This window comes from Diachasma alloeum, unplaced genomic scaffold (assembly GCF_001412515.2).
Source record: "Diachasma alloeum isolate Michigan unplaced genomic scaffold, Dall2.0 Dall_scaffold_00796, whole genome shotgun sequence".
In the NCBI taxonomy this organism is placed as follows: Eukaryota; Metazoa; Arthropoda; class Insecta; order Hymenoptera; family Braconidae; genus Diachasma; species Diachasma alloeum.
This window is the reverse complement of record NW_021680926.1, coordinates 21980-46267: the sequence shown is the minus strand read 5'-3', so window position 1 is coordinate 46267 and position 24288 is coordinate 21980. Positions and strand designations below refer to the sequence as shown.

The 24288-nt window shown below is 40.7% G+C and overlaps 1 protein-coding gene across 6 annotated transcripts in view; it reads left to right on the top strand.

Moving 5' to 3' along the window:
* LOC107044755 (protein MTO1 homolog, mitochondrial) overlaps positions 1–18352 on the top strand; it is a 143889-nt gene extending 125537 nt beyond the window's left edge. For all 6 annotated transcript variants that reach the window (XM_015266782.1, XM_015266778.1, XM_015266779.1 and 3 more), the window contains 4 exons: positions 16961–17413; positions 17513–17616; positions 18035–18089; positions 18172–18352. In XM_015266782.1, coding sequence (XP_015122268.1) covers positions 16961–17413; positions 17513–17616; positions 18035–18089; positions 18172–18273 — 714 coding nt within the window. In that variant the 3' untranslated portion in view covers positions 18274–18352. The remainder of the gene's footprint in view (positions 1–16960; positions 17414–17512; positions 17617–18034; positions 18090–18171) is intronic.
* Positions 18353–24288: the final 5936 nt, after the last annotated feature.

Below are 24288 nucleotides of genomic sequence, written 5' to 3'. Positions count from 1 at the left end.
GGAACAAATGATAGTCCGACGGGGCAAGACGAGGGCTATACGGTGGATGCATCAAAACTTTCCAGCCAAACTCTCCGTTTTTGACTAGTCACTAAAGATATGTGCGGTCTAGCATTGTCGTCATGGAAGACGACGCCTTTCCTATTAATCAATTCTGGCCGTTTTTTCCAATCGCCTGATTCAGTCGCATTAGGTGTTGACACTAGACAGTCGAATGAATGGTTTGGCCAGGTTCGAGCAGCTCATGATGAATAATACCCTTCCAATCCCACCAAACACTCAGCATCACCTTCCTTGGCGTCAATACGGGCTTCGCAACTGTTTGTGAAGCTTCTCCGGGCTATAACCACGATTTCTTTCGCACATTATTCTCGTACGTGATCCACTTTTCATCGCCCGTAATCATTTATTTCAAAAATGACTCAATTTCGTTTCATTTCAGCAGGGATTCACAAATGGAAACTCGGTCCATTAAATTTTTCGACGTTAATTCATGTGGAACCCAAGTATTGAGCTTCTTTTGGTATCTAGTCTTATGTAAATGGTTCAAAACTGTTTTATGGTCGACGTTTAGTTTCGTAGCAATGTCGCGAGATGAAATATGTCGGTCTACCTCGATTTCATTAAGAATTTCATCGACTTTTTCAACGGTTGGCCGACCAGGGCGAGGTTCATCTTTAAGATTGAAGTTTCCGGAACGAAATCGAGCAAACCAATTCTGACACTGCCGTTCACTTAAGCACTCATCACCATAAACACTACACAATTTTCGATGAACCTGCGCTGCAGTGTTTCCTTTTCGGAAGTAAAAAAGCAAAATGTGATGAAAGTGGCCTTCTGGAATCTTCATTGTCAAAGCGCAATAATTTTTGAATGAGTAAACGAATGACGCTACTTTGTACTCTAGGATGTTCTATAGACTGTAAACTTCTAAACATGCTATAGTATGGCTTCATTGAATAAGCATTACTAGAGATATACAACTTTAATGCCATCTATTAGGAAGAACCGAAATTACTTTTTCCCCAACCCAATATCAATTTAAAAAATAACTAGCGTGCGGACAAGTATTTTATTCGAAAAGGGAAAAATTGAAATATCTCTAAAATGTAGTATAGATAGGTATATATATTTTGATTGTTTGAGATAAGAGACATCGAGGCGAGTATTTTGAAAAAGAAATAATTCAAATGGGATGGATAGATTCTGAGATATTTACGAAAAACGGTTTTGATACAATATTGATACAATATTGAATATCTCCTAAACTAATCACCCGATTCAGCCCACCTTTAATCCCATCCATTGCAGTACTAAGAGGCAGACTTGTGCTAAATTTCAAGTTGCTATATCAATTAAAAAAATAACTAGCGTGTGAACAAGGATTTTGAGCGAAAAATGAAAAAATTGAAATATCTCTGAAATTTAGCATAAGCGGGTATACATGTTTTGATTGATTAAGATAGAAGACATCGAGGCGAGTATTTCAAAAAAAAAAATTGAAATCGGATGGATAGATTCCGAGGTGTTTACGAAAAACGATTAAAAAACAAATGGCATTTTCTCGAAAACGGTTGGACCGATTCAGCTGAACCGGTGCACAGAGTTAGTCCACATTTATACCAATAATCTCACGAAATTTCAGATTTTTAAAAATTTTTTTAGCCGTTTATTCCTTCGATTTTCTAAAAGTTGACCATCAAGCCGGCCAAGTTGACCATGCGCAAATACAGACACAGTCGTCAAACTTTGTATTTTTACGTTTCAGACCATTCTACATCATTTCCACGCAAAATTAGAAAATCGAAAAATCCATGGAATACAATGCTTCCATTCGGAAGCAAAAAAAATTTTTTGACCTTATTCTGCTAATTTTAGGGACGTCCATTTCTGTAAAAATTACAATCCTTAATATTAATTATACTGCACACTGAATGTAATAAAACTTGACCTAAATAAAACCATAACAAGTGATAAAAAGTGATCCGATCTTCAGTAGTAATGGTAATGTCTATTTGGAATCGTATCATCCAGTAGCAATAATGGTCATTGTTGTATTTGAATATCAACTTTTCATTGAATCATTATAATGTAGGAGATGCTATGTTTACGATTCCTTCAGAAGAACCGTGTGAGAGGCGAATGACTAACTAACATTTTATAATCAAAAAATTTTGTTTTCAGAAAAGTTCGAAAAAAGACACACTGTATTTTCGTGTGCTCTCTCAAATCGAAATAATGCCATGAAAGTTTTGGCAATATTCTTTTGTAGTAGTAAAATGCCTCTTCGCGGGGCTAGTATGCCACCTGAATTCACCTCTCCCCCCGGAGAATCATTTCAATTGTTTTCTTCATTATTCTCCACGAGCTAGGTGTTAGTGTGCAAAAAATTTTGCATTTGGCAAATTTCAAGAAATTGATCTGTTTTTGCGTTTAAATTGCAATTTTAAAAAAATGCGAAAAAAGTCATTTTGTCTTCTTTCATGCCTTTTGATTTAATGAAACTCGGAGCAATATTTTTTTAATGAGAGAAATGACTTTTTACGGGGGTAGTTTACTCTTTAAATTTTACACCCCAATTCGATTTCAATTGTTTTTTGCATTATTCCCTACGAGTTATGTGTTATAATGAGAAAAATTTCAAAGTTGGCGCATTTCAGGAAATTGATTTTTTTTGCCTTTAAATTGCAATTCCAAAAAAATTGCAAAAAAAGATATCCTGTATTTTTTCATGCAGGTTCCAATGAAATTGGTTTCATGAAATTCGGAAGAATAGTTTTTTTTTAAATGACTCTTCACGGGGGTGGTTCACCCCCCAAATTTCGCATCTGGGGGATGATTTCAATTTCTATTTTCATCATTCTCCATTAGCTTCCTGTTATATTGCAAAACATTTGGCTAAGTATTCTCCTTATAGGCGCAATTGAAAAAATACCCCGAGAGGTGGTCACCTTCGTGGGGAGTGTCACCCCCTAAAACCGCGTATGGGCAGATAAAAGAAAATACGTGTAACTTAATTTTGAGTCCTCTATAACATATACAGGGTGTCCCGCAACCGATCACTTTCCTCGGACGGTATTGCAGAGGATGATTTTGGGGATCGAAAGTTCCCCTTCGGTTTTTCGATCAGGCCATTTTTTTTTGGTTTTTCATTTTTCAATTTTGTCTGACTTTATTTTTAAACATTCTGTTACTACTTATTCTAGGGCCTAAAAAAATTTTTTTTTAATGTTCATATTTTTTGGAAAAAATCGCGTTTTTTTATGTAGCACATCGTCACGTAGACACCAGACCCCTTCCGGCCCATTAGCGCCGCGAATTAATTTCCAAAAAAAATGAAATTACGAAACCGAAGAATTTTTTTTCCCTTTATTTTTGGGTTTTTCTCGTGGCTACCATTAGGTCTGTTAACAACCTATCCACCCATCGACATCTAACTCACAGCAATCGCTCCCTCGTGACCCCAATCATTTTCGATGAAGAAAAGGGAATTATGCAATAAATTATTATTTTCTTTGGTTTTTCGTCGGGAAATCCTTTTCATGTGCTTTATTAAGTCTCTCACCCATCTATCATCTTTAGAATCATTTTCGAAAACAGTTATTTCCTCTTTGGCTTTTGGAAATGATTTTGAAAGCGCGGTGATAAAGATGGGGAGTTTGTGAGTCGATGGATGGATAGATGGACGACGTGTCTGATTACCGACAGTAAAAAGACAAAAAGAAAGAAAAAAAAAATTTCAACTTTAATTTCCTTTTTGGCTTTTGGAAATGATTTAGGAAGCGTGGGGATAAAATGGGGAGTTTGTGAGTCGATGGGAGGATAGATGGATAACGCGTCTGATTACCGACATGAAAAAAAAAGAAAAACAAAGAAAAAAAAATAATAATCCCAATTTTAATTTCCTTTTTGGATTTTGGAAATGATTTTGGAAGCGCGGTGATAAAGATGGGGAGTTTGTGAGTCGATGGATGGATGGATGGATTACGTGTCTGATTACCAACAATAAAAAAAAGAAAAACAAAGAAAAAACAAAATAATTCCAATTTTTATTTCCTTTTTGGCTTTTGAAAATGATTTTGGAAGCGCGGTGATAAAGGTGGGGAGTTTGGGAGTTGATGGATGGATAGATGGATAACGTGTCTGATTATCGACATAAAAAAAGGGAAAAACAAAGATAAAAAAAAAATTCCAGTTTTAATTTCTTTTTTGGCTTTTGGAACTGATTTTGGACGCGCGGCGAGAAAGATGTGCAGTTTGTGAGTCGATGGGAGGATACATGGATGGCGGGTCTGATTACCGACATAAAAAAAGCAAAAAACAAAGAAAAAAACAATAATTCGAATTTTAATTTCTTTTTTGGCTTTTGGAAATGATTTTGGACGCGCGGCGATAAATATGGGGAGTTTGTGAGTTGATGGGAGGATAGATGGATGACGTGTGTGATTACCGCCATAAAAAGACAAGAAAAACCAAGAAAAAAAGAAAATAATTTCAACTTTAATTACTTTTTTGACTTTTAGAAATGATTTTGGACCCGTGGCAATAAAGATGGGGAGTTGGTGAGTCGATGGGAGGATAGATGGATGATGTGTCTGATTACGGGCATAAAAAAAAGCGAAAAACAAAGAATAAAAAATCATAATTTCAATTTTAATTGCTTTTTTCGCTTTTGGAAATGATTTTGCAAGAGTGGGGATAAGAATGGGGAGTGTGTAAGTTGCTAGATTGATGACAGGCCTAATAACCAACGAGGAAAAAATCAGAGCAAAAATATTTTGTTGCGCTACGTTTCATTTTTGATGGCCCTGAAAAGGGCCGATTGTGACTGTTGTTTATGCTGGCAGCTGCTGGAAATGGCTGCCTCCAGCGGCCACGCAGGCATGAATCCTCCGTAGGACTTCCACCCTCACACGTTGGAGCATCTCAGCGCTGACATTGGTTGCGGCCGCATGCAGTCGCGCCACCAATTCCTCCACGGTTTCTGGATCTGCCTCATAGACTTGTCCCTTTAGATAGCCCCAAAGGAAAAAGTCTAGCGGAGTCAAGTCCGGGGATCTAATGAGAATAGAAATTCATCATTTTCCGGAACACTGTATTTTTTTCAATTGGTCTTACCGTGCAGGCCAGTGGAGCGAGCCATAATGACCGAGCCAACGTCCAGGGAACTGCGCATTCAAAAAGTCGGTGATGGTTCGAGCACAGTGAGGGGGTGCTCCATCCTGCTAGAACCACCGAGGTCTTCCTTCGAGTGGTACATCGTCCAGTATTTCAGGAAGAGTCTGTGTGACGAATTCGAGGTACTGTTGACCCTGTTGAAAACAAAAAAGGATAAAAACATTATTTTGCCGCCTCGATGTCGTATGTGTGTGAATGCGGGATTGATGAATACTCACATTCGCATAATCCGGTAGCTTGGAAATGAACACACGATCACCCACTATTCCTCCCCACACGTTCACTTTCCATCGTGTCTGAAAACTTTTTTCCCTCACCGAGTGAGGATTTTCAACAGCATAATTATGTAAATTATGCTGATTGAAAATGCCTTCTCTGGTGAACAGACATTCGTCTGTCCACATGATTTGGGCCAACAAGTTTTCATTCCGGTAATGCAAGGCCAGAAACTCTTGACAGTAGTTCAGGCACTGCTCTGCATCTCCTGGCTCGAGTTTCTGAACTCTTGTGTAGTGGAACGGGTGGAGAGAATTCTCCAGCAGGATGCGATTCACCGTTGACTTCGGGCAGCCCATCGCCTTCTCGATCCTCCGACAACTCGTTGTCGGGTCTTCCTCTACACGCGCCAAGACTTCTTCCTCGACGTCACAATGACGTTGACGTCCACCTCCGTGCCCTGGTGGCACCACCTGGTTCTCTCGCATGCGCTTATCCACAGCCAGGAACACTTGTGCATATGGATATCGTCGTTCGGGGTAATCCGTGCAATACCTCCGTGCTGCCTCTGCTGCGTCACACTCACATGCGCCATACATCAGGTGCATATCAGCTGTAACGAACATGTGGGGATGTTCGTTAGGAACACTAAAAACGATTGTAAACAGCGAGACTCCTACAACTNCACCACCTGGTTCTCTCGCATGCGCTTATCCACAGCCAGGAACACTTGTGCATATGGATATCGTCGTTCGGGGTAATCCGTGCAATACCTCCGTGCTGCCTCTGCTGCGTCACACTCACATGCGCCATACATCAGGTGCATATCAGCTGTAACGAACATGTGGGGATGTTCGTTAGGAACACTAAAAACGATTGTAAACAGCGAGACTCCTACAACTTTGAATTAAAATCCGTGAGTAAGAATCCAAGAGCGAGAGAGTGAGAGCCCCTTATCCACTTCCGAGTGGCTTATTTTCGGTTAAAGTTATCGGTTCCGTATATTAGTAAGGATTAGTAATTACGCGTCTTTGAGGGCCCAGAAAAATTATCGTGAAGAAGGGCCAACATTATAGAGTCATCCGGTTCTTTTTATGGGGTTCACCCTATTGTTAATCTTGCGGGTAATCGAATAGGTCCAGCTGAAATGCCGGCGCTCCAATTTCGTTGGATTTTCAGGGGTTAATTGGTTACGTTTTTGTTTTGGGTGGAAGGTCGTTCGGAGCGAGTGCAACCATCGTCTCCAACGAATTGCCAGGTTGCCTTTGGGTTTTTGATGACAGAAACGAGTTGAGCAGGAATTAGTAATGAAGTTATAACAAGTGCCGGTAACTTGTCTTTTAACCCCGAAAATCCTGGAGATCCGATCCGTGGGAAGCGCCAAAGACCCTTCGTAATTATCCGAAAGACAAACAGTTCGGCCTAGTCTCGCGTAATAATTAATANGCAACCATCGTCTCCAACGAATTGCCAGGTTGCCTTTGGGTTTTTGATGACAGAAACGAGTTGAGCAGGAATTAGTAATGAAGTTATAACAAGTGCCGGTAACTTGTCTTTTAACCCCGAAAATCCTGGAGATCCGATCCGTGGGAAGCGCCAAAGACCCTTCGTAATTATCCGAAAGACAAACAGTTCGGCCTAGTCTCGCGTAATAATTAATAAAAAAGGAACTAGTTTTGTGTTAGGTGATTAGAGAAGAGTTAAGTGAGATTTGAATAATCGCGCCAGGTCGTGAGAGTCGCGATTAATTGTCGTTAGATTCGCACCTTCGAGGAGCGTGTCCGCACCAATCAAAATTCGGGTGATTGAGCGGTGAATTCCGCGCTCTGTGTCTCAAGACGCTCGTGAGTTCGGTAGTTCAGCGTTGGCCCTTACCCCACCAGAACTAGTGCCAGTACAGTGCCTATCTTAGGAATTAGAGTGCCTATCTTTGGATAAGTGTATCTACACGATGGCGAAGAACACCCCAAAGAGGGGTAAGAAACCCAAAGTGAGTTTTTAGTTCGGTTTATGTATTTTTCCGAATTCATTTCGGCTTTTAGTTATTCGACTACGGGGTCTTCAGCCCCGTACGTCGCATTTTATTCCGGTAAAACGGTGATTGTGACGCTTAATCTAAATTATGAGGTGCCGATCCCCCCTTTTTTCACTCATGATTGGGTGGTTTTCGTGATTTTTGGTAGGTTATTCAAGGGGATAATTACTCCCGTTTAATAGCCAGAGCGCGTCCATTCCCGTTATACGTGGGTTTTTGCGCGTAAGAAATTCCACTCGTGTTCGAATTGAGTTGGTTCGCGTAGATAGTTAAAGAAAATTAGGGTTTGTAGGTCAATGTGTTCGGGGGGCTTCCCTGAGTAATTCGTCTCAGGGTTTCCGAAAATTCACTCTGCCGATTTCCGGATATTCCATTTTCGGTTTTTATGGATTTCCAGCCCATTCTCGCTGGCGTGTACGCCGTGTTTCTCGAGGGGGAATTCCCCCCGACTCTCGACTCCCCCTCAGATACTCATCCACGTTTACACGTGGCTATTCTCGCTTCACGCGAGCCTTTTAGCGTTTAGAATTCCGCTCGGGGATTAATGAACCTGGGGCGGCTAATTGTTTAGGAAAAATTATTTTTTTGGTATTGTTGTCTTCGGTAGACTCTCCCGGACATTTTGTCTCAGGGTCCGTAATTTTTGACTCTGCCATTTTCGAGTTATGGCAAGTTGAGTTTTACGGAATTTCAGCCGTCTTGGCTGGTACGAAAAATCGATGGTGGAATACGTTCTCGTCTCTCTCGCTCCCATTGTCGCCCGCATACCTTTCCCCCCAATTCTCGGAATTCTCGAGTATTTAGGGATTAGCGTGTATTTCTACTCTCCCCAAATGTTTATTTCGGCCTATTTGAGGTATTTATCGGTGATATTAATTTCTTCGAATATTTTTGTCAGATTAGACTAATTCCTATCAGAGTGCGGAATTAATATTATAATTATTATTGTTACCAGTATTGTTCGTTATTAATTGTAGATTTTTTTCCTTTTTTTTGTATTTTTTTTGAGAGAATTGAAATGTCTTTTTTTGAAAAATTGGTGATTCTCATATTTCAATAGTGAAACACGTAAGAACGATGTTGATTCCTTTTCCTTTTTTTTTGTAGTTTTGGCCACCCAATACCCGTCTCCACCTGAAATCCACCCCTCTCTCCACAACCTAGCACACTGAGCGAACCCAGGACCGTTACCTTTCCCCAGAAATCTAGTTTTCTCCCTTTTTGTGTAAATTTTTGAGGTTTTGGAATCAATTAGAATTGGTTTTGTAGAATCATCCGGTTTGGTAATTCCGGCTAAAAATTACCTGGCGCCCATAGATTTTTGTATTTTTGAGTTTAACTAGATGAAGGGGAAGAAGGGCGAAGGTAATAGGCATTTTTAACCCCCATATGAAAATGTCACGTTACACAGCGTATTCGCTTGCTGTGTAATTATCCATGTCTTTTCACTTCACGCCTAACCCCTGCAAAGAATCAAACACGAATGGCTCTCCCTCTAAATAAATGAAACTGTTTTTATTTTATTCCCATCGTCTCTTGTGATGTAAACACTGACGATTCTCGAAAATTTCGTCAGTGATAAACAAAGAAAATGAGAGGTCGATTTTATGTATTCTGTAGAGTGAGAGTCCTTCGTGTTTGATTCTTTGCCGGGGTTAGACGTGAAGTGAAAAGACATGGATAATTACACAGCAAGCGAATACGCTGATATGCACCTGATGTATGGCACATGTGAGTGTGACGCAGCAGAGGCAGCACGCAGGTATTGCACGGATTACCCCGAACGACAACATCCATATCCACAAGTGTTCCTGGCTGTGGATAAGCGCATGCGAGAAAACCAGGTGGTGCCACCAGGTCACGGAGGTGGACGTCAACGTCATTGTGACGTCGAGGAAGAAGTCTTGGCGCATGTAGAGGAAGACCCGACAACGAGTTGTCGGAGGATCGAGAAGGCGATGGGCTGCCCGAAGTCAACGGTGACCGGCATCCTGCTGGAGAATTCTCTCCACCCGTTCCACTACACAAGAGTTCAGAAACTCGAGCCAGGAGATGCAGAGCAGCGCCTGAACTACTGTCAAGAGTTTCTGGCCTTGCATTACGGAATGAAAACTTCTTGGCCAAATCATGTGAAGAGACGAATGTCTGTTTACCAGAGAAGGCATTTTCAATCAGCATAATTTACATAATTACCCCCAAGAGCTCGGAAGATTACCCTGAAGTGCTTACCGAGAGCAAGAAATTAAAGAACCTAGCTTCACCCCCATTGTCACCAATTTCCACCACTCCTGAGGAGCTGCATTCTAGTATGGATTATTTCGAGAGTGCCATTGACACGGATGCTGATGCACCCCTAGATGGTACAACTTTGACCTCTGGACTTTCTACTCCACCGAAAATGAATGCACCGAGTGACTTTGATTTAGAGGACACACCCGCAAATCGATTCCTTATCTCTCTCATGGGGCAAGTTGTTGCCTTCCGTGAGGACTCTGCTCAGGAGAGGAAAGAATGGAAAGCCTGGCGCGAGGAGCTAACAACCAAGGTCAATACCCTTGAGGAAGACGTAAGTTCTTTGAAATCCACACAAAATGACCTGAAGGCCAGACTGTCTGTGGTCGAGGCTGGAGCTTCCACATCTGTGAATGCTGATACTGAAGCGAGAATCAAAAACTTGGAGAACAACCTTCAGCTTGTTGCTACCATCCCCGGTGGGGTCAACCCTCGTTTGCATATGTTTGTAAATGTTTGCAAGTGTTTGCTAATCAATGGTGGGGTTAAGAAGTTAATGTAAGAAAAATAAATATAACACTGTACATTATGAATAAATGTTTTTGATTATTTAAAAAAAAATAAAAATTCTTGGTTTTATTGTTACAAACACCTTTCTCCTTATAGTCATACATACAATATTAATAAAAATAGCATTAGCAATTCAAAACCAGCTGAAACGAGTCTCGAAAACAGATTGTCTATGCTTTGGTAATAATATAGGGTTCAACATTTTTTCACACAAATTTATCCGACGTTGAAAACGATGGCGGTCTCGAGCTATGTCCTTCCATGGAGCTCGACGAGCAGATCGATATGCATAGTCCCAATGCAACATCAAATGGATCTGTGGCTCTAATTGGTAATCAATTCATTTCATCTTCTTTTCTTGTTGATCTCTTTCTGCAGCACTCTTGCCCATCGGCTCCATCATCATTCAAATCAAATCAGCAGGCAGATGACCGCCAGAAGCGAAGAATATATCATACTCAAAATTCAGGAGTTCAATTGAAACTCGCAAATTTTGGAAATGTCCTTTGATTATCTCCAGAGTTTGAGATAACTTATCACAAGGATAACACTTGTTACGTTTGAACTTGGAGCACAGATTTCTGAAGTTTTTGCGAAGTTGATAGATGAATTCCCCCAATGGTGGAAGATCGGGTGGTGCGTAAATCAATAATTTCTCCACAACTTCACTGTCATTGAGGCAGTATGGTGCAACTGAGTTCATCGATTGAATTTCATTGACACTCCTTGCCACCAATTCATCCTCCTCCTCCACGTTGGTGATTTTATCCCGCAGCTCCTCGCAGAATTTCTTCAATTTCCCCAAATTATTGATGCTCTGGATTATGTGAGATAATCCTTCAAGTCGAGTTGTACAATTAGAACAATAAGATTTCCCCTCAGGATGTCGCTCAGCTTTCAATACTTCATAATTATCCCATAAACAATGTAAGTCAATCACCAGGTATTTTGCGAATGTATGACAATCCTTATTGAACTACTCACGGATCATCTCATCAGTGCTGGATTTCCCATCATTCTCCTTATGAAGATGATTATGATAACACATTATGGTAACTCTTTATATCACTGTAAAATACGAGGTTCAATCAATAGAACTGGGACTCAGATTGAACGCGGAATAGATAGGGTAAGCGCGTTATATAGAGATCCCCCCACCACAAATTGGAGGTTATGATTTATCTTGGAATATTTGAGAACCTTGGAGAATGTTCGAGAATAACCGAGGAATAACATGATATCTCCTTTGTATCACACCATGATTCATCATAGGATCATATTTCATACAAGTCCCAACAGGTCTTAGAGGGATTCCCCCACCACGCGAGTCGATGACTCATCCATGTAGAAATTTCCATGACGGTGGCGCCACCACTAGTATCATCTTCCATACAAGTCCCAACAGGACTCAGGAAGTACCCCCATCACGCCCCCGAGTTGATGAGATGATTCATCGATGACGTCATCCGTCTAGAAAATTTCGCGACGGTGGCGCCAAAATCCGATTTCATGCAAGTTTCAACAGGTCATCATATTTCATACAAGTCCCAACAGGACTCAGGAAGTACCCCCACCACGCCCCCGAGTTGATGAGATGATTCATCGATGACGTCATCCTTCTCGAACGTTCCGTGACGGTGGCGCCACCATTCCAGAACCTTCCACGAGGGTGGCGCCCCTGATGGTGATTTCGCGAAGCTATCCAGAACCGGCCTAGCTATACTACTGAGGACGAGGAGTTGGACAACTTATTCAATGAAAATCCCTGTCAAACACAGAAGGAGCTTGCTGATACTCTTTGAGTGACTCAACCAGCTATTTCGGTGCGTTTAAAAAGAATTGGGAAGATACAGGAGGAAGGTCGTTGGGTGCGCCATCATCTTACCTCAGCAAACAAAAGTCGACGCTGTGAAATTGCAATGTGCCTACTGACCAGATTCAAACAAAAAGACTTTTTACATAAAATTGTGACTGGGGATCAAAAGTGGATATTTTACGACAATCCTAAGAAGCGAAAGTCGTGGGTTTATCCGGGGGAGCCGTCAACGAGCACTGCAAAACCGAACATTCACGGGAAAAAATTGTTGTTGTCTATTTGGTGGGATTCCAAAGGTGTAATCTATTATAAGATACTCGAACAGGGGGAAACCGTCACTGCTAAGCGTTATCAGGACCAACTGGTAAGATTGAGTGATGCTATTGACGAAAAGAGACCTTTTACTGGTGGTGTTACGAGGCAAGTGATTTTGCTGCAGGACAACGCGCGGCCACGCACGGCAAAAGAAACGCCGAAAGTTATCCCCACATTGGGCTGCGAAATTCTCCCACATGCGGCGTATTCTCCAGACCTTGCGCCTTCTGACTATCACCTTTTTTGGGCGCTACAACATCACCTGGTGGATACATAGTTTCGATCTTTTTAAGAAGTCCGACAGAGCTATGAGGACTTCATCCAGTCAAAACCACCATCTTTTTTCCGAGCCGCAATCCGAAAATTGCCCGATATACGGGAGAAATGCATGCAAAGTGACGATGATTATTTGCAAGATTAGATCTGTATTCATTTTTTTATACATAAATGTCAGAATTGTCGAAAAAAGGCCAAGAATTAATTTATACGCCTAATATAAAGTTCATCGAAATCGGGGAGGGGGGGACAACGACGACGACACACCTACCTAGTGTTCCTTGTCAATCAAGACGCTTACTCAAGCTTGAGGTCAGCCTGGTATGAACGATCCTTATCTTCGGGTTACTGGATTCAGCTTTTACTGAACCTGAGTATAAGCTTAGTCTCTGTAGGCTCAGTACGCTGAGGCTTATCCTAGCCTGAGTTCAGCTTGGTATGTGTCATCCTTACTAAGCCAATACTGATTTGACCGTTGGGCTAAGCAGCCTGAAAAAAGCCAAGATTTCCCGAGGGTATTCCAAGGGATCTTAACTTAGCTTAAATGGATCAAGCCTCGACCAAGCCTGAGTATAAGCTTAGTTTGTTGAGGCTAAATGGGTTTGGGCTCACTTGAGCCTGCACTCAGCCTGATATGTCCCAGCCTCAACAAGCAAAGACTGGTTCAGGCCTGTACAGATACGCGTATTGTCGAGCCTCAGGGAAACAAGGTTCCCCCAAGCTTGGCCCCATCGTCAAGCCTTTGAATTCTTACCTGGGGAAGACCACATTCCCTATACGTTAAAATTAAATGTGCTGTATAGAGGAATGATCGACGTAGAAAATGTTCGCGTTTCTTGTCGCTGATATGTTCGGAGAATATTGTTAGCGTCGGAGGACTATCTTTCCAACCGTTAAATTGAAAAGAGAACCTAAAATTATTTAAATTTAAATTTCCTGGACGACGCTAGGTTCATACTCTTAGTTTATTCAAAATGACAACTGGATTTCCAATTAGCATTAATTCGACAGGTATTTTACATTAGAGGTAGGATTCAATTTCATTATATTTCGAAGACCAAGAAATTCAGAGTATACAATACAATACTGATTTTACAATTTAATTGTAAAATTTGGAATCGTTAGGTTTACAAAAACATAAGTATTTGATTTACGAAACGGAATTGATACTAAATTTCTACCTGTGGAATGATCTGAAGGATATAATTTTCTTATGTCACAAAAGTTTTTTTACTCACAGTTCAATCTGACTTTAAATTTTGATTCGTCTGTAGATCCTTGGTTGAATCCGCAATTTCCTTACCAGCTATTAGATTTCGCTAAACGCTATTATATATACTATCACTCTTATGTGTAAGAAAAGTCATCGCTCTTGGTGAAAGAATAGTATATTATGTCATTAGACGATAAAAGTATTATGTGGCGAAGGTGGCTTTATCAGCCGAGCCGAAGGCGAAGATTATTATCACATTCGCCAGATAATACTTTTATCACCGTGTGACATCCGATATTTTATGTCATTGGGCCCAAAAACCGCGATCTAACCGAGCGAAGCGAGCCTAATGACAAATTTTATTCCCAAATAATTTGAATTGTTTGTAGCCTACTATTAATTCGGCAATTATCCAGCGTAAATTCGACTCTGCGAATTATTATTAGGGTTGAAAAACCGGACCGATTAAGTGAAATATTTCTACCAGAATTGTTACTGCTCCGTCGCCGCATCAAGGCTGATTAAATTTGTTTTTTTTTATAGATTTTATAGGGTTTTGGGAGCCACAGGACTCTTGGGGGCTCCAACGAGTCAATTTTTAAGTGACGGAAAATGTCGTATGATTTTTCCCACTTTTTAATCGTCATTGGGAAAGTAGTTCACGCGGTTTTCAGGGCTTTTGATTCATCACGTCTCAACCATTCCCCCATGTACGAATTTTGGTATTCCGAAACGTTGCGAAACGGCTAAGTGGAGCATATCATCACTGATGTTCTCAATTCCATTGTTTTTGAAATTTTTATAGATTTCAAATGATGAAATAATTTGCAATTTGAATAGGATAACCTCACTTTAAATCAAGTCATTTGAATTCAGCTTTGCTGGAATTGTGATGAAATGACTAATTTCACCAAGTACATTTTGCATTGGTATTCCAAAAAAATTGAAAAAATTCATGTTCTAAATAGAAAGGTAACTGTATTATATGGAGGGTAATAAAAGGTTGAGTCCTGTCCAAGGAGAGGTCTAGCTAAATGACTGACCGTTTACATTTCAGGTATATGGCCCCTACCATAAAACTGGGTAATCCGAGCACTTGTTGCTGAGCCAAATTTCAACAATTTTCTTTGGCATTTTTCTTGGATTCATAATAAAGGAAAATAATGTTTTCTTCTCAAGATGATAGTGAAATAGTTAAATAAGCACTTAACGGAATTCGAAAAAAGTCAGTCGATTTTGAATGGCGTTTAGGCAGCCTTAAAAACCTCTATTTTAAGGAAAAATCAAACTTTTAACTTGATAAAAAAGGAATTTAAAAATACAAAAAAATATTGGCTTGATTCTCCAACTCTTTGAGAGCAGGTTTTCGAGAAATAGTACTAATTACGTCAATAATTTTCGTATGCAATAGTGAATCGTCACTTTATCAGCTCCTTTATAGGGATAATATCATAAGAATTTTTGAAAGTCTATGCTGCCAAGGAAAATATTTATAAAAATATAGAAAAATTCACAGCGGTTTTTCATAAGATCAACTATCGTTTTCAGGGCTTTCTGATACCAAATTTGAAAATATTGATTACCTTGGGCGCACTATTGACCAGACAAACAAAATTAAAATCCGTTATATGGTAGCTTCAATGAGATATCGGTTTCAGAATTTTTCATTTATTAGAAATCATGGAATTCGCACCGTATTGAGTGCACGCTGCGCTTGGTAACAGAGAACCCCATCCGTAGGGGGTTAATCCAAAAGGATTGATTCTCAAGTATTCTACACAAATTCATGTCCTTTTTGTGATGAAGAGCATCTTGGCACCATTTAGAATGACTGAGATGTTGATGAATGAATTTTATGTAATTCTCGATTTCTAATTTTTGCCACATATGGCCAAAAATAGTGGTACTGGAGAAATCAGTGACGCTGCGACTTTCTACGGATTTTCTTAATTATATTAGTATTCTATTAGTTTAACCCGGGGAGAAATACTCTCTCACTCACCTATTATATGAATCATACAGAAATTATCTCGGATCCTATAACTTTTTGGACGATATTCGCACACTAAATACCTTTCGTCACCGCGTAATTATGAGGCACAAAAAAATAATAGAAAATCCTAGCGAAATCGCTAGACAATTCTATTGGATTTCTATTGAACTTTCTCTATTACTTTTTGGCCGATTCGATTGAAATGTTTATAGTAGATTATGTCATCAGGCGATAAAAGTATTTTATGCCGCGCCGTGCAATAAGTCGAGTTTATCGCACGCTGCGCTTCGCGCAGCCTGCTCAAAACTCGACTTCTGCACGACTTGACATAAAATATTATAGAGCACTCGGTAATAAATTTCGTTTTCAACGAATGTGTAGTATACAGGCCGAGCCGAAGGCGAGGTCTGTACACACATTTGTTGAAAACGAAATTTGTGCCCTTGTACTCTAATGTACTAATCTGTCGACTCTGGCTTTATAATCCGAGCCGAAGGCGATTTAGTAGAATAAGTTGTATAGAAAAATTGAATTATATTGAATTTTTCCGTAAAATATATTCTATTTATGTCATTAGGACCCATAAACCACGATTCTAACCTCGCTTCGCTCGATTCGATCGCGGTTTTCGGGCACAATGACATGAAATATTATATGTCACACGGCGATAAAAGTATTATCTGACGAATGTGATTATAATCCTCGCCTTCGGATCGGATTATAAAGTCACATTCGCCAGACAATAAATTTATCGCCTTCGGCTCGGATTATAAAACTACATTCGTCAGATAATACTTTTATCGCCGTGTGACATACAATATTTTATATCATTGGGCCCGAAAACCGCGACCGAACCGAGCGAAGCGAGGTTAGAATCGCGGTTTATCGGTCCTAATGACATAAATAAAATATATTCTACGGAAAAATTCAATATGGTTCAATTTTTCCATACAACTTATTCTATTAAAATATTTTCTGCAGAATTTCCTCGGCGCAAATCGCCAAGTTTGTGTCATGCTATTTTCTTATCTTTCCATCAAGAAATGAAACAAAAAACTTGAAAGACCTGACAATGTCAAAGCTTTTGGAATATTGTATGTGAAAATCTAATTTCAGGTGTTGAATAAACCACCATTGATTATTGATCGTACCGAAGCTTACATCGGTGTTTTGATCGATGATCTGACCTCGAGAGGGGCAAGTGAACCGTATAGGATGTTCACGAGTCGATCAGAATTCCGTTTAAGTCTCAGAGCTGACAATGCCGATCTCAGACTCACCGATAAAGGTTTCAAAACCGGCTGTGTGTCTCAGGAAAGAATGGAGCGGACAGAAAATCTACAGAAGCGCTTGGAAAATGCGTTACATGAACTCAAAACTATCACAAAGAACACCGACGAATGGTGTCATCTTCTAGGTGTAAAGAGTACCAAAGTTTTGAAAACTCGGAGTGCCTTTGCGCTCCTTAATAGAACTGAGGAAAATGTTTCTTTCGATGATTTGGTTCGAGTTCTACCGGAAACATTTGGACATCTTGGGGACGACCCACGTCTATCTTGTAGAGTAAAGGTATTTTCGCATGGATTTATATAAATTAATGAATTACAATTCAGTTCATGACTCATTCAACGGTGTCTATTGTGTCTTTTTTCTTTCTCTTCTATATAGATTGAAGCTACATACGACTATGCTATTAAGGAGCAGGTGAGCGAGGTTCAGGAAATGAAGAGACACGAAAAAATGGTCATACCCAGCAAATTTGATTATAAAAAGTGAGAGCACTATTTTAGGGAATTATTCAAATAGTCAAAGCAATGTACATTGAATTTGAATAATTATGAAAGCAGCTCGTTAACGAGCGGCTTCTGCCTTCAACAATTACATAATCACACGGAGAGAAATGTTCAGTAAAAATTACGGAACTCACAATTCACTCACCGATTATGGAATCGACTCAGAAAATTTAAGTGACGGTATCGTAATTTTTCACAGGAGATTCAGATAAAAATTACGGAACGCTCCGGAAAAATTCCGTAAAATTTCCTACAACCACATTTCGCTCCGGAATTACGGAGAAGAATTTAGAACGTAATTTTTATTGAATATTTCTCTCCGTGCAGCGTAACTAATGTGTGCATTCTATGCTATTTTCCATCGATAAACTGACTCTTTGTTCATTTTCATTCGCAGCGTCAATCTTTCCACGGAGGATAGGGAGAAATTGACAGCTTTTCAGCCTCAAACTGTAAGCATTTTTTTTTATATATGAATTCATAAACCTTCAATTATGATCTTCGTCATTCAATTACCTCTTCTTGCTCTTTAAGGTCGCAAGTGCAAGGAGAATCCCTGGGGTAACCCCAGCCGCAGTAGTGAGAATTGTTCAACAATTGAAGAAAGCGTGTAAAAATAGTGTAGAAAACTATTGACAGTAAACTAGTCACACATTAAATGAAAACCTTTTGCTGTTGGTTGCTAAAATAAAAGTTTACCTGAATACGAAAATAATGAGAAAGAGAATTGGGCATGGTCTTTTTCAGATGCACTTCACGTATGAAAAAATTCAATAAAGAACCTAGCGAATTTGCTAGAAAAATCTATTGGAATTCTATAAGAATTCTATGGGGGTTTCCATAGAATTTCTGTTGGAATTCTTTTGAAAAATTTTATTCGTTTTTTGCGCTGCTTCTATTAGATATTCGCGAAGAAAAAGTCAATAGATTTCGAATTTCTATTGGAATTTTTCTCTTGAGATTATTTCTATTAGAAATTTGTGGGCACAAATTTTTTAAGTTTTTTCTAATGAATTTTGTTTTATTTTCTATTACAGAATCCGAGTGGAAAAAACAAAATTGATGACCAAGCATTCTTATAGAAAAAATTTCAAGAGAAAATTCCAAACAGAAATTCGGAATTTAATGACTTTTTCTTATCGAATATCCAATAGAATCAGCGTAAAAAAACAAATAGAATTTTTCAATAGAATTCCAATAGAAATCCTATAGAAACCCCATAGAATTTCTAGAGACATCCAGTAGAATTTTCTAGTGTGATGTCCAAAACCTCTACAAGATCGGTTTTGACACGATCATTCTATATTAATAAAGCCAAACTCCGTGAGCCATAAGCTCAAAACTGTAACATCAGCAGCGCGCGAGACAAAACACCGTTGAACGCCCTGTTCATGGTCACGGATTGACGCCAACCGGACAATGAATCAGCAGCAAAAGAATCACGCGCTGCCAAAACCGCTGAAATGACAGTTTCTACCCCCCGTTAATAAAGAGTAGGAATATCACGCGATGATCTCCACCAATCAGGTGAGAGTTCTGCCACTCCCAAAAACCAACGCGCTCTGGAAAGAAGAGCGAGGAAGCCAGTTTTGCAACCAACCGCAGAACGTTTGACTTGACTTGGTGGAAATCAATTGCGGAATTGATCAGATCATTTCGGACCTCCCATACTATCACGCGAAAATTAATCGGTATAGTGCGCGGTAAACTATTCGAAACAGTAATAGCCAAACGGTCGAAATTGAACAGGGACATGGAGTCCTTTAATCAAAAGTAGCAATATTTCTTGCATATTAAGAGGACTGGTCAAGCAGTGCTGTGTGTGTGAGCATTCTCAACCAAAAACAATAACTGAAAATCTGTGAAAATTAACATTAAGCAAGTGGATGAACGCGATGCGATAAGAAGTATCCATAAAAGAATCAAAGAAACTCCGATTCTGGTGGAGAAGGAAGATTGTATCCCCGAAGGATCCGCAACTGGGAACTCAAGGAATAATTCTAAACAACATTAACCTTTGTGAGTTACAAGAAAATACTCTCCAAAATTCTGAAACCCAAATAGATCAACCTACAAAGTTTCTCAGGAACTCTCTAGGGATTTCCATTCCATTAATTAATTATTTTTATTTGCAAGTAAATCTAGTATGATCAAGAGGAATTCCAATTGTAATTAATCGAGAATATAAAAATTAATATCTACTTTAACCGTAACTCGAAATCTTTAGAGTCCATCATCCTAAACTTCCTCCCTCATTCCTCATCTTTGATCTATAGTTTTCAACCAGGTAAGAACGAAAAAGCAAACCTAGCGTCGTGTAAAAATAATCTCCAAAAATATAAGAATATTTAGCTCCATTCTGCATTGCAACTTTAGCTTGTCATATTGTTATACTAAAGATTCTAGCTCCTATTCTCCGCACTTTAAAGGTGTCCTCCGACACTGAAACGCCTCCGGACATAACAGCTAGAATTTAATGGCGCAGTCGGTAGGACACGCATAGGCTTCCATTCCATTCGTTCTTACAGCCTGTAGCTATTTGTTTTTTCTTTTGAATCTTTACGCACTCATAGCGAAACAAACAAAAATTTCAATCCCTGTGATCATTGCATTCCAATTTTTGTTTTTTTTGGTTTCAAACATCTAGTTTTAATTGTCAGTAACCCTTCAATTCTTTTTCTTGTCGGGCTAACTATTCACCATTCTCCTCTCGGAAGTATTCCCCGATCTTTTACAGAATTATTTCACAATGAATAATTCTGTAAACATAACCTATACGGGTGACTCAAGCACGACGGGACAGTTTGCTGGAAACCATGAAGATTACATTAAAGCTCGGGATATTGCCAACAGTATACCGATTTTTTCTGGAACTTCTCAGCATGCTTCCCTGGATGATTTCGAATACGCCCTTAGAGCAAATTTACTATCAATTCCAACTGAGGATGGTAAGAAAGAAGAGTACATCCTCCAAATTCTAAAACGCCTCCTGCCCCCTGCGAAATTTGCAGTCGCAAACAAAACCTTGAAGTCTGTAGAAGACATCCTTAAAATCCTTGTCAAAAGATTTCGAGGTCAATATGATTTTACTTATTATGTCAATCAAGTTCGTGGTCTATGCAAATATGCAAATGAACCCCTAGAATGTTATCTGGAGAGATTGGCAGCTTTGGTTCAATTTGGGTTGAGAACACTTGAAAGTGAGGGAGCTGCCAAGAAAGAAGCCCTGGAAGAATACTTGAATGCAGAGGCCCTTACAAGGTTCAAAGAGTATTCGACGCCAGCCATCAAAGATACGATCCGTCGCCAAAAAGCCAAAAAGATTGCTGATGTATTGAAATTGGTCGACTCGGAAGAGTTTCGCCCGAAGATGACACTACCCACACCGGAGATACCAAACCACAACCAGTATCTGTACGTGACAGAGTATCCATCGGTCGGATTCAACAACAGTTGGTCGAACCCAACCGGGAACTACTCCTTGAATGTGCACCAACAACAGCCAAATTCAAGATATCCTGTTCATCAGCTGTACCAGGGACGTTATAGCTCTCCATCATTCACACCGACACCTCAGAGAGGCTTCTACAATCCAGGGTTCCAGAACTCTTATGGTCAAATGACCCCAACCACGAACAAGGATCTCGTTGCTGCACTTCTCAACGAGTACCTACCACCAAAGAATTCTGGTCCTCAGAGAGGATGGCAGGGACCAGGCCCATCTAGAGGACGAGGAGTTCGTGCACCTATCCACGGAGAGGGAAACCACATCGCATTCGCAGAGGCTTCGAGTGCTGAAGACTGGAATTTTCCACCTGCACTCCCTTCCATCGATCCCGACACCTCATACGGTGCCGACTCAAAAGGAAACATTACAGTTGAGATCGATCAGGTCCAACAACTAGCTACAATCTTAGCGGGGGCGCAATACCCACCTAAGGACCACGGACACATCTCCAGGAGTGACTTCAGGAGAGAAACCAGAGAAGAACAAAGAAGTGACGACCTGACCGAAATCAAACAACTCTTACAAGGCTTGCTACTTGGGATGCAGAATCAGAAGCAACGAGGGACCTCTCCTCATACAACCAGAGAAAGCTCCCGAGAACGTCCCCGAGGAAATTCTCAACAGAGAACTGTGATGAATCCGAGAGAATCGGCATCAGGACCTTCGCCAGCACCTCGAGCCTCAACGCAGAATTTAAACGGGCAACTGGCTCGTCACGCGGGTGCGATGATGAGCGACCAGGGTCAGAACCAATTCCACACCCTGACAAGCACTCACCAAAGACGCCAATAGAGGAGGCAGTTCTCTGTTGCCCCAAAAGAGGTCCCCAAATTCGCATAATCGGGCCATACTTGAAAAATAAAGGGATCAACGCTTTAGTTGACACGGGGGCCTCGATAAATCTTATTGATGTACAAAGCTTAGATCCGAGCGTTTGGATTGACGACGAAGAAACCTGCAAAATTGTGGGTCTCTCTAATAACATGATGACATCTCTTGGAACAGTCATGTTACCACTCCATCCGAGAATTCACGTCAAGTTCCACGTGATTACCCATCCACCTGGGGGTTACGGCGCGATTGTCGGAGATAACATGCTGAACGCTTTGAAGGCCCATATTTCTTTCAATACCATGACTATTACCTTCAGTATCGCTCCGCTAAGACCACTACACCTGTGCCTTCCAGAACGTGAAAGGAGAAGAGAATGCAGGATCTCTCTCACTGGGGGTGGACCTCGGATAAACCTTCGAGTCAAAAATCTAATTGGGACACAACATCGGTTCCTGATAGACACAGGAGCGGAAATCAATCTCATTGAGAGGCATGCCATTAAGCCGGGCGCTAAGATCGAACAACCGATTGTACAATATCTAACGGGGGTAACTGAAAACGCTTTACCAACATGTGGATTAATCCGATTGAGAATTCTAGGAACCGAGGTCCCTTTCCACATCGTCGACAGCAAATTACCCGTGAACGGATCGGGTTTACTGGGGCTGGAATTTCTGATCGAAGGAAAAGTGGATATCAGGTACCTTCAACGGACGCTCACCACCCTAAAAAGACCAAATCTTCCCATTTACTGGTATGAGTACAATCAACCGTACGGGCCTACGGTGATCCCGGCTAGAACGCGAATGGTTGTAGGTGTTCCTATAGAGAACAAAGATCTGAAAGTGGGATACCTCCCTCGAGTTGCAACACCAGAAGGGATATATTTAGGTGAAAGTGCCGTCACGGTGGTCAATGGAGTAGCTTGTGCTGTTGCTATCAATACTACCGAAGAACCGATAGAACTGCAACTCTCGCCTCAACAGATAGAGTTATTCGAAGAAAAGATGGATTCCCCTGATGACCACATCGCCACTTGCAATCTAGCAATATCAGCAGAAGAATCCGCAGAACTTCACGAAAGAGCAGCGAAAGTCATCGAAGCTCTACCTGATCAGGAGCTCAAACGCTTTGAAAAGGAACAGGTGATCGACCTAATCCACTCTTTCGATGATGTTTTCCATTTGCCAGGGGACTTGCTGGGGAAAGCTAAACACTTTAAATGTAAAATTCGTACTGTGGATGAGAAACCAGTTCATAAGCGACAATACAAGTTCCCTAAGCAGCATCAAGAAGAGATCCAGAGACAGTGCAAAACCTTAGAAGAACAAGGGATTATTCGACCTTCTGTGTCACCTTATAATTCTCCCCTATGGATCGTACCTAAAAAGGCCGATTCTAAAGGAAGGAAACGTTGGAGAATGGTGATAGACTTCCGGAGTCTGAATCAAAAGACTATTGGAGATTCCTATCCTCTTCCAGACATATCAGACATTCTGTCCCAGTTAGGAGGATCGAAGTACTTCAGTGTGTTCGATCTTGCGAGCGGCTTCCACCAGGTCGAAATGGACGAAGCAGACAACGAGAAAACTGCCTTCTCTCCACCGATGTTTCAAAGGATGATGGATCAGTGTCTATCCGGACTCAAAGGGACAGAGCTCTACGTCTATCTTGATGACATCGTTGTGTACTCCAAAACTTTCGACGAACATGTTAAGAGACTTCGGAATCTCTTCGAGCGCCTCAGAGGGAATGGACTAACCCTCCAACCAGACAAATGCAAGTTCTTCATGAAGGAAGTTGCATACTTGGGACACATCATTGACGAAGAAGGGATCCACCCTAATCCATCTAAGATCAAAGCACTGGTCGACATGCCCATACCTAGAAATCAACAAGGAATCCGACGGTTCTTGGGGTTTACCAATTACTACCGAAGGTTCGTTAAAGATTACGCAGATACAGCAGAACCTCTCAACCAACTTCTGAAGAAGGAGAATAAATTCGAGTGGACCTCAGCACAAGATGAAGCTTTCCAATTGCTCAAGAATGCAATCACCGAAGATTCTCTACTCTACCATCCTGACATGAACGAACCGTTCATCGTACACGTATCCAGCACCGAAGGAGGATTGGGTGCTATATTGAGCCAGAAGGACGAAGAAGGAGATGAGCACCCCATTCTGTATGCCTCGAAAACACTGAAAGGAGCAGAATACGGCTACACTCCAGCAGAGCGAGACTGTCTGGCTGTCATCTACGCATTAGGACAATTCAAACCATATATCTACGGGTTGTTTTTCACTATC